Here is a 13,663-nt window from a genome sequence, read left to right as displayed (position 1 = left end):
CTGCAACAAGAGATGATGGGTAATACTCTAATAAATATAATAAATGTCATAGGAAGGGAGTGATGAGATGTCCATAATTAAGTCCGATTCCCTATCAGGGCTTTTTATCATTGAAGAAGTGTTTTACTGAAAGATCTTTTTTAATGCAGGGAAATGCTTACATCGCTCTCCTGTGGATTTACGTTGCTTTGAATTTTAAGGAGCATCATATTGCCCTTTATCCATTTTTAAGATATAATGATAATAATTTATCATTATCTTACTTTCATATAGTATTTTATCTTTTTGAATGCTCTCAAGTACATTATCTCAAAGACATCTTTATACTTAAAAGAGAAGGAAGATAGGACCATCTAGTGTAGAATGAACTGAAATCTGAGTCTTTTATGCTTCAATACAATAGTCTTGTCAGAGACCACATCTACAAATGGACAGAGTTGGCTTACTGGAGAGGTAGTCTTGCTTTGTCAGATAGAGAAAGAGTCATTGGCAGAGATAAGCAGGGTCCATTATAGACTGTCTTACAAAAGGAAGTTTAGAGTCATACTGGAGCAAACCAGAAATCCTAAATATGGGATTCAGGCAGAATAGGGAGCCAAAGGGGGTTGTCAGATGTGGCTGGATCATGCATGCTATAGTTCAAGCAGATTTCACTAAACAGTTTTCCTCTGCTGGTATCTTTCTCCAAAAGTTATCTCAAAGACACTGTCTGGTTTCTGACACCACGTTTGTGACCCTGAACAAGATATTTAACCTTTTACTCTTAACTTTTCTTATGTTCATTATAATAATTTTTTGAGGATGAATAATGCATTATATTAAAGATGTTGCTGAATATTAAATGGCCATCTTTCTGTTAGCTTTAGTACAAGGGAGAGCAGCAATGTCAGTTTTGGCTTTTCAGAAATGCATGCAGTTATTTTAAGATAGTATTAAAATTAGCTTTGAATTCTGGGTGGATATCAACTGGTGGTATGGAATTTCTTCTCAGAAGTCTACTAGATAATGAAAAGAAATCATCCATGGAATTAATATTTAGCTGGAAGGAATTTGTAAAATAGAAAATACAATTGGATATAATTGAGTCTCAAAAGAAGGAAAGAGCACTAAAATTAACCAATTTTAACTTTAATTTTTTTTTAAATTTTAAACAGCTTTATTCAGATATAATTGATACACAATAAACTACACATATTTAAAGTATACAATTTGATAAGTTTTGATATAAGTAAACAGCCAATAAACCTTTACCACAACCAACACAAGGGACACATGCCCCCAACTTTAATTTTATTTTGTTTACTTCTTTGGTTGATATTGTCTTATACTTTTTGCTTCTCAGCTTTGACCTTGTAGCCGTTGGTGGAATCTCTGTCGTCTTAATCTTTGACCGATCACCATTCCTATCTGAAAAGAGGACACTCTGGTTGCCTTGGAATCAGTTTATTGTGGTGGAGAAAGTAATCATGCAGAGAGTTGTTCCAGACCCACCATCCTGTGATATCTCCAATTTTGTGAGCCCAAACCCTATAGTGCTTCCTTCACCGCTAACATCATTTGGAGGGTCCTGTCCAGAAAGGGGAACAATTGTTCCTGAACTACAGGTGAGTATTTTGGCCTTTGTTTTGTAAAGTCACAGTGTCATGGAGTGGTCAACAGTGTATAATTGCTTAATTAATGTTCCTATTGTTCCTGCCAGCACTATATCATGTGGTCCTTCTTTTGTCAAGACCTTTAAATGTAGTTTCTCCAATACACATTTGCAAGGTGATTGACCAGGGCATTAGGGTGCTGTGTCCATGAAACAACAAAATAAACCAGCTGTTATGAGAATTAAACCCCCAACTTTGACCTAATGAATGCTGTACTCTAAAGAACAACCAATGAAAAAAAAGAACAGAGGTAACTGGCTTAATAGTGATAAAAGTATAAACAATGAGCTTGGAGCATTTGTGATTTTGAGATTAAAGGTCCTTACAAAACCTAGTTTTCTTCCATTGTTTATTATGCATCCATTTTCATAGTTTTCAGAAATCATGACAACACTTAGTTAGCTGTGTTTAGAAAAGGTAGTTTCCAAATGTGGGATTTTTTTAAACTTCGCTTCAGAGTATCTAAGCTTTATAGTTAAGAGAAGACATTTTTGAACCAAAATATTTTGGCATTCCTGAGAATTCTTTTTTATTGAGCATTCAATATTGTAATTTCAATATTAAGCCAAATAGCCATAGTAAAATTCCCATTCCACATTATAGAAACATTTTAGTAATAGTTAAATACAGAAGTCACCAAAATGGACTCCTAGTCTTACATATCTGGAAATCTATAAGCACACTCAGAAAGGAGGTAAATGGATATTCCAAGAATGAATTGATTTTTCTTCTATCACAACATCCCCACCAGCTATTAGCAGTGCCCAGAGAATACCACTTAGAAAAGGCTCAAACACACACACACACACACACACACACACACACACACACACTAGTGCTCTAAGGTAAAAACAGTCCAAAGAGTTGCCCTCTTCTAGCTTTCCCATTGCTTTGCCTTAGAAAGGAACAAAAATTGACAGTAATTAGTTTATTAGATTGATATACCAATTCTTTCATGGATATCATTTAGGAGGTATGGAAAGTTTTCAAACTGATTTAGGATCATATGTTTCCTTAGGGAAATGAAATATTAAGGTAGCAAGTGTCATTTTGTTCTTTACTATTGTACTTCTTTCACTATCTGAGAAGACAGTCAGTGCACAACTTTTGTATCAAATAGCTAATAAACAGGAAGGAAAATTGGGCAAAGAGAATCCAAGAAGGATTAAGTCCTCAGAAACAGCAAAATGACCAAGAATCCTGGATAATATGGGAGGCCACGTGTTTAACAATTCTGTTGACCATCTTACACACAAGTTTGGGAAGTAAGAAAAGACAAGGTTCTAAGGCAAAAAATAAGGGGGGCACAGAAATACCCGTACTACCCATACACTTTAAATTCCTTGAATAGGATGGACTTTTTCTTCAGCTTCTCCATTTTAAAAGACGACAGTCATGGAACACAAGATTCAATTTTAGCTACCATTCTTGGTCATTTAACTCCATCCATAGTTGTAAACAAAGAAATGACAAAAGTATTTTCACTCTGAGACCAATGTTTAGTATAAAATTTGCAGAGGAATTAGTGGGAGTTATTTGCTTCTCACTCACAGGTGCCAACTTGAAGAACTATGTTCCCAACCATTGGTACATACAGGCAAAAGAATTTTTTTTTAAATTTTACTTTCTATTTGTTCTTTTTAGTTATAGATGACAGTAGAATGCATTTTGACATATTATACATACATGGAGTATAACTTCCCATTCTTGTGGTTGTAAGAAAAATGTTTGATTAAAAATTTTACCTCAGAGTCATCCCAGAGTTCCACAGGAAAATAGATTTGATGACATCAGTAAAGATTAATTCTAGGGATACCACAATCTCTGTCACAAAATATCACTTGCTAGGCCTTCTTCTGGAGTCCTTTCTCTTAGAGAGCTTAACCTGAATAAGGATTACAGCAATGGGTTTGTGATATATGACTTAACATCAAACAAGGTTTTGAGTATGTATATATAAGTAAAGAGACCCTTTAATGGAGCTCATAGCACTGAATTGCTTGACATTCAGCAGTGTGATCTTTTCCAACTCCTACCAAGAAATTTTTGGAACACTGTCAAAAAACTGAAATTATTCTTTACATAGTCTTTCCTGGCAGGAGAAAACTGAGAGCAATCCCTAGTGTTAGCTAATGCCTTGTCCCTGTGTAGATTTGGTACAAAATTTGAAACCTTGGTCAAATAATCTGGGAACAAGTGGCTTGCATCCCATTAGGCTCTCTCTTTTGACATGTTTCAAAGAAAACAAACCATGTAACATCTTCATCCACTGTGGCCATTCATTAAAGCCAATTGGACTTTTTTTTCTTTCAGGTTGTACAGGAGGAAATCCCCATTCCTTCCAGTTTTGTGAGGCTAAGTTACCTGAGCAGCCGAACCCCTGGGTATAAAACCCTGCTACGGATCCTTTTGACACATTCAACAATTCCTGTGGGGATGATTAAAGTACACCTCACAGTAGCTGTAGAAGGGAGACTCACACAGAAGTGGTTTCCTGCTGCAATTAATCTTGTCTACACATTTGCCTGGAACAAGACAGACATCTATGGACAGAAGGTTTGGGGTCTGGCAGAAGCTTTGGGTATGTTGAACTAATTCTAATGTAAACAGCAGTATTATGCTCACAACAGAGAAAATACTAGTTGCATATTAATTTGTATTTGGAATAATTATTGATTTTCTTCTTTTTAAATGATCTAAGACTCTTTTATTTAGATACTCCCTTTGGGCCTGTTTAATGTTCCCTTTTGACACATTTTTACTTCAAAATGATTTTAGTTCCCCTTTCATGATGACTGCAAACAGTAGAATCACACAATTTCTGACTTGTAACTGTCTCCAGAGCTGAATGTTGCCTTCTAACTGTGACCTTTGGTATGGTGTTCTTTAGGCCATGTTTTTAGATTTGACATTTAGATTGTCATTTCCACTTAGAAACTACAAAATTCTAACTTATAGGCATCTTTACTTATTATCTTTTATGTCAAAAATGGTTAGACTCCATTAACTTGTTACTTCAGTAGGTTAAATAAAAAATCATCCTGCCTTTCTCTTCCTTCAGATTTTCTTTAATCTCAAGACTTCAAAACCTAAAATCTTATAGATAGCAGGGATCTTAAGAGGTCCTTTGGGCCCACAGGTTTTAGATATTTAATTCTCTCAAACAAATGATGTTTTTACAAAAATGAGTTTGAAATATTTGCCAGTTTTTTATACTGCCAAACAAGACTATTTTTTTAAATGAAGAAACCCCTGTATAATCTACAGGGGTTATAATCTAGTGTCCTATCACTTCCATAATTTCATAAAGGTAAGATACCTTAACACCAAAAACAAATCAAAACAATCTGTTTTAAGAAATAATGGTAAGCTATCTAGCATTGACACAGAGAGAGACAGACAGGTTGACACCAAAGTCTTTATTTCTTTTACTCTGTAGAAGGCAGTGAAAACTTCCTAAAGGACTGGATACAGGTCTGTCGGCCTGCAGTTGGGAGCCATTGATCCTTGAGCCCTCAGGCAGTAACTCATAGAAACCACCCTTGGACAGATGATGAGCCTATTTTAAAACTCTCCAGTGGCGCTGTTTTCACATCCTCCCTTGGAAGTGTCTATCATGATACAACTCCCATATAACTGACCTATATTTTCTAGAGTACAGTGTGTCGATTTCATCTCTTTCCAGAGGAAAATATGGAGAGACAAAAAAAGACTGGTGATCTTTCTCTGCCTTGAATACCCTCATATATTTAAATAATCATCTCATCTCTGTTGTAATTTATGGGATGCAGGGAACATGGACAGGTTCAGATTTCCTCACTTAATGAAGAGTTAATGTAAACACACATGGAAAAGTAAGAAAGAAATAGCAACAGCAGCTTCACAGGCAAATCTCTAGAATTACAGCCTTGTTTAGGATGTGTTGTACTTCTAGGAGGCCAGCATCTGCTCTGTCAACTCAATAACAGTTCTAGTTGTTCCTTCTGTAGTAAGAGTCCACTGCTTCTCAGAATAGTTACTCAGTCATATGATAGCCCATCTCTTCTGCCATAGTAACTACCCTTTTTCTCTCAGCTCTTCACTGACTTAAGTCAGCTGACCTGCTCTTACATTCATTTTCCTCTTGGATTATGACAGTGTGTCACCATACAGCATAGAAAATCTCTGTAAGGCAGAACTCTACCATTAAAGTAACTACCAATGAGGTTGCTGGCCAGTCAACAGAGCCCTGCTTAGTCCCTGTGTAATGGGTAAGAGAACAACTTGGGAGCCAGGCTTCCTCCCAGGGTTCAAATCTTCCCTTCTCTACTTAGTAGCTGTGTTACATGAGGAAAATTGCCTCAACTCTGAAGTGCCACAGTTTCTCCATTATAAGATGGGTATCATACAGTTAATCCTGTTCATAATACTGTTATTATATGACAATTAGATGAGTAATGTAAAGTACCTGGCATCTTGTAAGCACTCAACACATGTTGGCAGCTAGTATTGTTTTCATCAATGTTGCTGTGGCCAGGGTATTGCAATCACATAATATAAGGCATGGAGCCTATGTGGGTGTTTGTTAGCTCTCTTGCTGTATGAAGATGGCCATAGGTATAGTGGCAGGCACTCTGTGCTACTCATTCTCCATTTCCCTTCCACACCACCCTCCAACACACAAACAACTTTTATCTGCCCCTCTCTGAATGCTGAGATGCTGGGTCCTATGCACCACATTGCCTGCATGCCTTTGTTTTCTGAATTCCCATATGATTTGGTCAATGGGTGGCACCACGTGGATATTACAGAGTAGATAAAAGGTATTTATTGTTTTTCCTGCTTTACTGTACTCCTGCCATTGATGACAGTTAGCAGCCCCTCCTGTACATCTCCAAGCTTTCTTTATTCTTCTATATCATCATTCCCTCCTCTTGACCCTGCAAGCCCAGAAGGCCTCTCAATGTTGCCAGTTCCCTGGTGGGTCTCTATCCCTTAAGGATTCCCTTAACTGTGCGCACACCTTCATTCAAACTCTCTGCGGCAACTACTAATATGATATCTGATTCCTTCTGGAACTCTGACTGATGTGCACTCAGCTTCATGTTCTCCTTTCCAGGATATTATTTTGTAGCATTTGCTTCACTAGGCAGAATAATCCCAAATCCTCTCCCTTTTCCTCTATAGTTCTTTACCTTCTCATTCTTTAAGAGTCTCCTTAGAAACTTGCTGATATGGGGGATTTGTCTGTTTTGTTTTGTTTACTTTTTTCTTAAGCTGTAACACTAAGTTACCCAATATCCTCATGAAGATTTGAGTAGTACCATATCTAGCAATCATTTCTTACTAAGGCAACTGAACTTTTTTATATAACAACTTTATTGAGATATAATTTACATTCCATAAAGTTCACCCATTTAATGTGTATGATTTGCTATAATTCACAAGGTTGTACAACCATCACCAATATCTAATTCCAGAACAATTTCTCCATCACTTTACAAAGTAACACTATACATGTTAGCAGTCACTCCACACATCTCCCATGCCACCCTTTGGCCCTAGAATCTACTAATCTCCTTTCTGTCTTTATATATTTCCTTATTCTGGATTTTTCGAACAAACAGTATCATTAATATATGGGATTTGTTTGTGTCTGGCTTCTTTCACTTGACAAAGCATCCCAAGGCTCATCCATCTGATAGCATATTCTATAATTCATTCATTTTTTAGATTGAATAACAATTGTCTTGTATGGATGTGCCATTTGTATATTTATTAACTCATGGACATTGAGACTTTTTTTTACTTTTTGGCAATTTTGAATAGTGCTACCATAAACATTTATATAAAAGTATTTGTTTCAATACCTGTTTTCAGTTCTTTAGAGTATATATTTAGAAGTAGAATTATTTGGGTTATATGATAATCCTATGTTTAAATTACTAAAGAACCACCAAACTATTTTCCCAAAGTCACTGTACTCTTTAATCAACCTTACTTTATACATAAGATGTATTACATCTGTTCTTTTTTGTTAATACTTTTTAGTTGTTGATGGACCTTTATTTTATTTACTTTTATGTGGTCCAGAGGGTGGAACCCAGTGCCTCACACATGCTAGGCAAGTGCTCTACCACTGAGCCACAACTCCAGCCCTACATTTCTTCTTATAAATACCTCCAGTGCTAAAGGTTCTAAATCTTCCTCCTTGTTCCAGATAACCACCCTCAATGACTTAGTCTCTAATATATCTGTGAATAATTGAGTAAACATCTAAACCAAAGACATAAACAAAGACTTTCTGGTATGGACATGGGTAGTGAAAACTCCATTCCTATTATTTGCCTATGTGTGCCTTCATGCATTCCAACTATAAAATGGCCTTGATTAAAATGTAAAAATATATACTACTGGTTTTCTTTTTAAAGCTAATAACAGTAATAAAAGCAAGATATAATGTACCCACTCAGAAATATCCAAAGCAGGAGTGAAAAACATTTCTCTATGTACTTCATAGACATATTTTTTAGTGTACAGAAAGAAAACTGGCAAGATTCCCAAAGAAAACAGCCAAAATAATTGTGCCAGTATTACCTAGGCTTAAATATAGATTATTTGCCTTGTAGAAAATGTCCCTGGTAATTTAATCATTATTTAATGAATTAATGGTTAAACGGATTTTATTTACTACCTAGTCTTCATCACCATCTCCATGGAGACACAGAGAATTTTCTGACAATGGAAAAGCATTTTGAACTGCTGGCAGTATGAGTTTAAAGAAACTGCTATTCTGAAGATGGCTTTTGAACCCCTTAAGAACACAATAGGCAATAGAAATTTCAAGTGATAGATGACTACAGACAAAGAGATCAAATATGTAACCATTAAGTTGATATCTTAATATCTATGATTGACTCTGAACCAACAAACATATTATTTGTACTCCTCATAATATTTTATAGTTACTTAACTGATACAGGTAGAGATAGACTAAATTTTCCACCAGATATTAACAGTGGTGCTATACATGACATTTCTCAGATTGCTTTGAATTCAGAATTCTAATATAGCTATTTGGTAGGCAAAATAGCCCACTGCTCTCAATGTGTTCCTCCTTGGAACCTATGAATAAGTTATGTCGCATGCCAAAAGAGAATCAAGACTGCAGATAAACTGGGGATATAGCTCAGTAGTTGAGTGCTTGCCTAGCATGTGTGAAGCCCTGGGTTCCATCTCCAATGCTAAAGAAAAAGAAAACAAAACAAACAAAAACGATTGCAGGTGAAATTAAGGTTGCTAATCAGCGTTAGATTTGAGATTGGAGATTATCCTAGTTTTACCTGAGTAGGCCCCAAATCATCAAAAGTGTTCTTAAAAGTGGAAGAGAGAGGCAGGAGAAGAGGTCAGATTTACAGTGGACATAACTATGAAAGAAAAAACACAGAGAGATGAAACACTGCTGACTTTAAAGATGAGGAACAGGAGCCACAAAATAAGGAATATGTGTGGCCACTAGAAGGGGGAAAAGGCAAAGAAATGTTTTTTTTTTTCCCCTTAGAGTCCCTAGAAGAAATTCACCCCCACTCACACCTTGAGTTTTGCTCATGTTTTTATGGATCCAATACCTTTATTTATTTTTTTTAATGTGGTGCAGAGGGTCAAACACAGTGCCTCACACAACCTAGGCAAGTGCTCTACCACTTGCCCACAATCCTGGCCCTTGATTTTTACTTATTGACACCCCTTTGAATTTCTGATCTCCTTACCTGTAAGATAGTGTGAAGTCTTTCAGTTTGTGGTACTTCTTTACAGCAGCAATAGGAAATTAATACAAACATCAACTGAATCCCAGTTATAGCAAGGATTTTGGTTAAGACTATGGCTAGAAAAGTTTCCCACTGTTCTTTCTTCTCATGGCATTTAAATATGAATCTATAGCCCACCCATTTCTGGGTGATGGACAAAGAGGGGTTCAAATTTAAAGAAGCTGAATTTGAAATGATTGTGAATATCTAAGTTGAAATGTCTGTTTAGTTTGAAATGGAGGAATCTTGTTTCCCACATAGCTCAGCTCTGGGGAATTGGTGTGATCTCTACAGACCAGAATGTCACAAAAGAAGAATAAAGTGTTGAAGGACAGCCAAAAAGAAAAAGGGAGTGCTCGAGATCCTAGAATATCCCATCATGTTTTGGTAATGAAACAGACTATACAATTGGGATAATACCAAAGTGAATAAATTATCAGCACAGGTTGTGTGAACTCCTTCCTTGGTGAAGTATCAATGGCAACTGATAAGATTGATTAATTCAAGTACAATATCGATCAAGTGGAAGAAGAGTAAAATCACCCCAGGGTTCCACTACAAAAGCCACAATCACTAGTTCATCCAGCTTAAAGATTTTGTTGTCTAATACACAAACGAGGCTCCCCTGCTAAAAACTCCATGTGAGCATTTAAAATAATTTGGCTTTAGCATTTTATCCTCTGGCTCTAAATAAGGTACAGTGTCTGGAAATCATTGTATTTTATTTAGTTTCTCTCCCTACTCTGCTGCTTGCAAAACAATGTAAAAAAATCATTATTGTTAAGTTCATAGTGCTGTTAAAATTCTAGAGATGGCTTATTTAATTTGACAAACTGGCTTGTTCAGGGCCTCTGATCTGCATCCATTATGTGAATTTTGTCAAAATAATTCCCTATGTCCGCCTGTGTCTGCATACATTATCAATGTGTAATAATGCATTCTGCCTGGTCTTCATTTTAATTAAATTAAATTGCAGTGGTTTGGAGTCCTGGAAGTTCAGGAAATCAGCCATCCGCCTTTAGTAGCACTGCTATAAACAATTCTATTTTTCTTCACGTTTATTGGCAACAGCAATTGCATAATTATTTAGTACAGTAGTTTGGCAAGAAGAGTGGTGTTTCTGGGAGAACTAGACTTCCTAAAGGTTCACAACACATAGGAGTCTGTCTAAATTGTGTTAGAGAGAAACTGGGGGACATTAATAGTAATAGGTGCTAAGCTACAGTTGCTTTGTGCACACAAAACATTCCTGAGTACCATGCGTTAGTGTTCATAAATTTCCCTTCAGTAAAACCTAAGCAGGCTGGGCAGCCACGAAAATAGCATCCACTGAATATTTTAATAATAAAGGGGTAGTGCTTTACAATTTGCAAAGTACTTTCACATACATTATCTCACTTTAATCCATATAACATTCCTGCCTGGTAGGCATGGCAGGATTTAATATGGTCTTCATTTTACAGAGGGGAAAACTGAGGTTCAGAAAGAGCAAGTGACTTGCCTCAAGTCTTATACAGAACAGGGATTTCAACGCAAGTTGCTCAATTCCATATGCCTTTTACTGCTGCTTCTCCTCAACAAAGTGACCAACCCACCTTATCAAGTATCCAGTTCAATGCCCCAGTGACTTTGTCAGTGAAGCTAGTAAAGAAAATAATCTTTCATCATTTTCTCCCACTCATGAATTCATAATTGTTAACTGAGAGCAGGGCTCTTTTACCCATTCAACTTTATGGGCACAGGACCAAGGACATGAGTAGTTCAAGGACCTACTAAATGTTTGTAACTTAAAAAGCAAGTTTATTGGCACCAAAGTATAAAAGGAAAACTAGAAAACCAATGTTAATAAATGTTAAGTGTGCAAATCGAACATTATGTCAGGTTGGTAACTGCAACTCAGTTTTCATACTTACATAAGAAAATATGTTTAATGTGAGATATGAGTTGTATTCATTTTAATATTTCTGACAAGTTATATAATAGGACCTCCAAAAGTAGGCAATCCTAGGGCCTACTAACATTTTCAAATGTATCAGACTAATACTGATAAACAAGTGGTCTCTGCCCATTTCAAACTATAGTTCACACCTATTAGTAAATTGTGAAATCCATTTAGTGAGTCAATTAGAATTTTTTTTACATAGTGGAATAGAATGTAATAGAACAAAATGAACAGAACAGAATAGAATATAAAATATCCAAAAGTAACAAATATCAATTATCTTGATTCTATCAAGAGAGTATTGTTTTGGAAAACATTGTTTCAATTATGTATGTGTCCATGTGTATACTGGACCACAATTAACAAATTGTGTTTCTTACAATGACTTTCAGACATAAAAGTTTGAAAGCCATTGGTAAGATGATAGAGCCAAGAGAAAAAATTAAATGATTTGTCAAATCATATGACTTATTTTCCACTTCAGCATCCAAGTCCCTTCTACCTGTCCATCAGAGGGCATTATGTAGATATCTCATTAAGATTGAGTGACCATATAATTTATCATTCAAACCCGATATTTTTTAGAGTAAATGGAGATGCTGTTAATAATTACATCAAGACAACAATGATTAAGTCATTAAATATCAATACTATTCTTTCTATTACAACACTGTAGCCTTTTCGATCAATCTCATCATTTCTAAAGATAGCAAGTTCATTTACAAAGTGAATTTATTTCTTAAATCCCTATCCAAAGAAAAATACCTTAATACTGTGGTAGAGGGCAGTGATCTTCTGTTTTATTTTTATTTTTCCTGGGTGAAGGTAGGGAGGGTTATTTTTGTTCACTTATTTTTGATGCAGTACAGAGAAACTAACTCTCTAGCCACCATGACCTTGTTTAAATTTCCCAAAGATACCAAATCTCAAGACCTTTCACAAATCCTGTTCTTTGCCTAGAATGCTCTTCCCCATATGGATGGTCCCCAATTCATGAGAAGCTGACTTACAATTTTTCAAATTTACAATGTTATAAAAGCAATATGTATTTAGTAGGGTCTTTACTTTGAATTTTGAGGTTTTTAATCTTTTCCCAGGCTAATGATATGCTACATAGTACAAAGTACAAAAGTAATAATGCAAAGGAGATACCAAGGCATAAAACGTGGAAAGACAGATTAACTGCTCCTGTGAAGCAATACTGCAGGACACACAGGAAAATACAGCATATACAGAACTCAATACTGTCCACCATTTCAGAAATCCTTTTGGGGATTCTTGCAGGTGATGGGGTATGACTACAATTCATGAGGTGAACCCCTTCTTCCATAAGAGTATGATACTCTCTATCAATGCTGGGGAGGAGCAGTAAGCCATAGTCCCTAGTCAGCCACTGGATTGCAAGGGTAAATAATTGAAACCCTGCAGTTTGCTGTGTTGCAAATGATATTCAGCATATTAAGTGTATTAAATGCATTTTTGCTTACAATATTTTCAACTTATAAACATGTTCCCATTAAAAGTCAAGGAGCTTCTGTACTGTAGTCCTCTTTTATCTATGGTTTTGCTTTCCTTGGTTTCAGTTACCCACAGTTAATTGAAGTCTGGAAATATTAAATGGAAATTTTCAGAAATAAACACTTCATAAGTTTTAAGTAGCATATCATTCTGAATCGTGTCATGAGATCTTCCACCATCCCTTTCCATCCTGTCTAGAACAAGAATCATCCCTTTGTCCAACATATCATACCCTATATACTACCAAGCCATAATCATGTAACAACCATCTCAGTTATCAGATCACCTGTCATGATATCACACTGCTTGTGTTCAGTTAAACCTTATTTTACAAAACACAAGAATAATAATGCAAAGGAGACACCAAGGCATAAAACATGGAAGGACAGATTAACTGTTCCTGTGTGGCAACACTACAGGGAACACAGGAAAATACAGCATATATAGAGTTCAATACTATCCTCCATTTCAAAAATCCTGTAGGAGTTCTTGGAACGTGTCCCTTGCAGGTGATGGGGTATTACTATACCTCATGAGGTAAACCCCTTCTCCCATGAAAAGATTTTTCTAGGCTCCCCCATTCAATCTAAATCCCTTTGTTAGATTGTTTTATAGTACCCCACATTTTCCCATTATAACATTTATCACAATTTATTTGTATATGTGTGCATGGGTTTTTTAATTTTTTTCCACTAGAATATAAATTCCAGCTGGGTTATTGCTATCTTACTCCATCTTGATCATCCTTATATCACCAATGCCTC

At 36.0% G+C, this 13,663-nt stretch overlaps 1 protein-coding gene across 2 annotated transcripts in view; it reads left to right on the top strand.

Moving 5' to 3' along the window:
• Tenm1 (teneurin transmembrane protein 1) overlaps nucleotides 1–13,663 on the top strand; it is a 741,978-nt gene that overhangs the window by 612,572 nt on the left and 115,743 nt on the right. For both annotated transcript variants that reach the window (XM_047535396.1, XM_047535395.1), the window contains 2 exons: nucleotides 1,343–1,604; nucleotides 3,966–4,233. In XM_047535396.1, the coding sequence (XP_047391352.1) occupies nucleotides 1,343–1,604; nucleotides 3,966–4,233 (530 nt within the window). The remainder of the gene's footprint in view (nucleotides 1–1,342; nucleotides 1,605–3,965; nucleotides 4,234–13,663) is intronic.

This window comes from Sciurus carolinensis, chromosome X, assembly GCF_902686445.1.
Source record: "Sciurus carolinensis chromosome X, mSciCar1.2, whole genome shotgun sequence".
Taxonomy (NCBI): domain Eukaryota; kingdom Metazoa; phylum Chordata; class Mammalia; order Rodentia; family Sciuridae; genus Sciurus; species Sciurus carolinensis.
The sequence above is the reverse complement of the archived record's forward strand: the minus strand, read 5'-3'. Positions and strand labels throughout refer to the sequence as shown.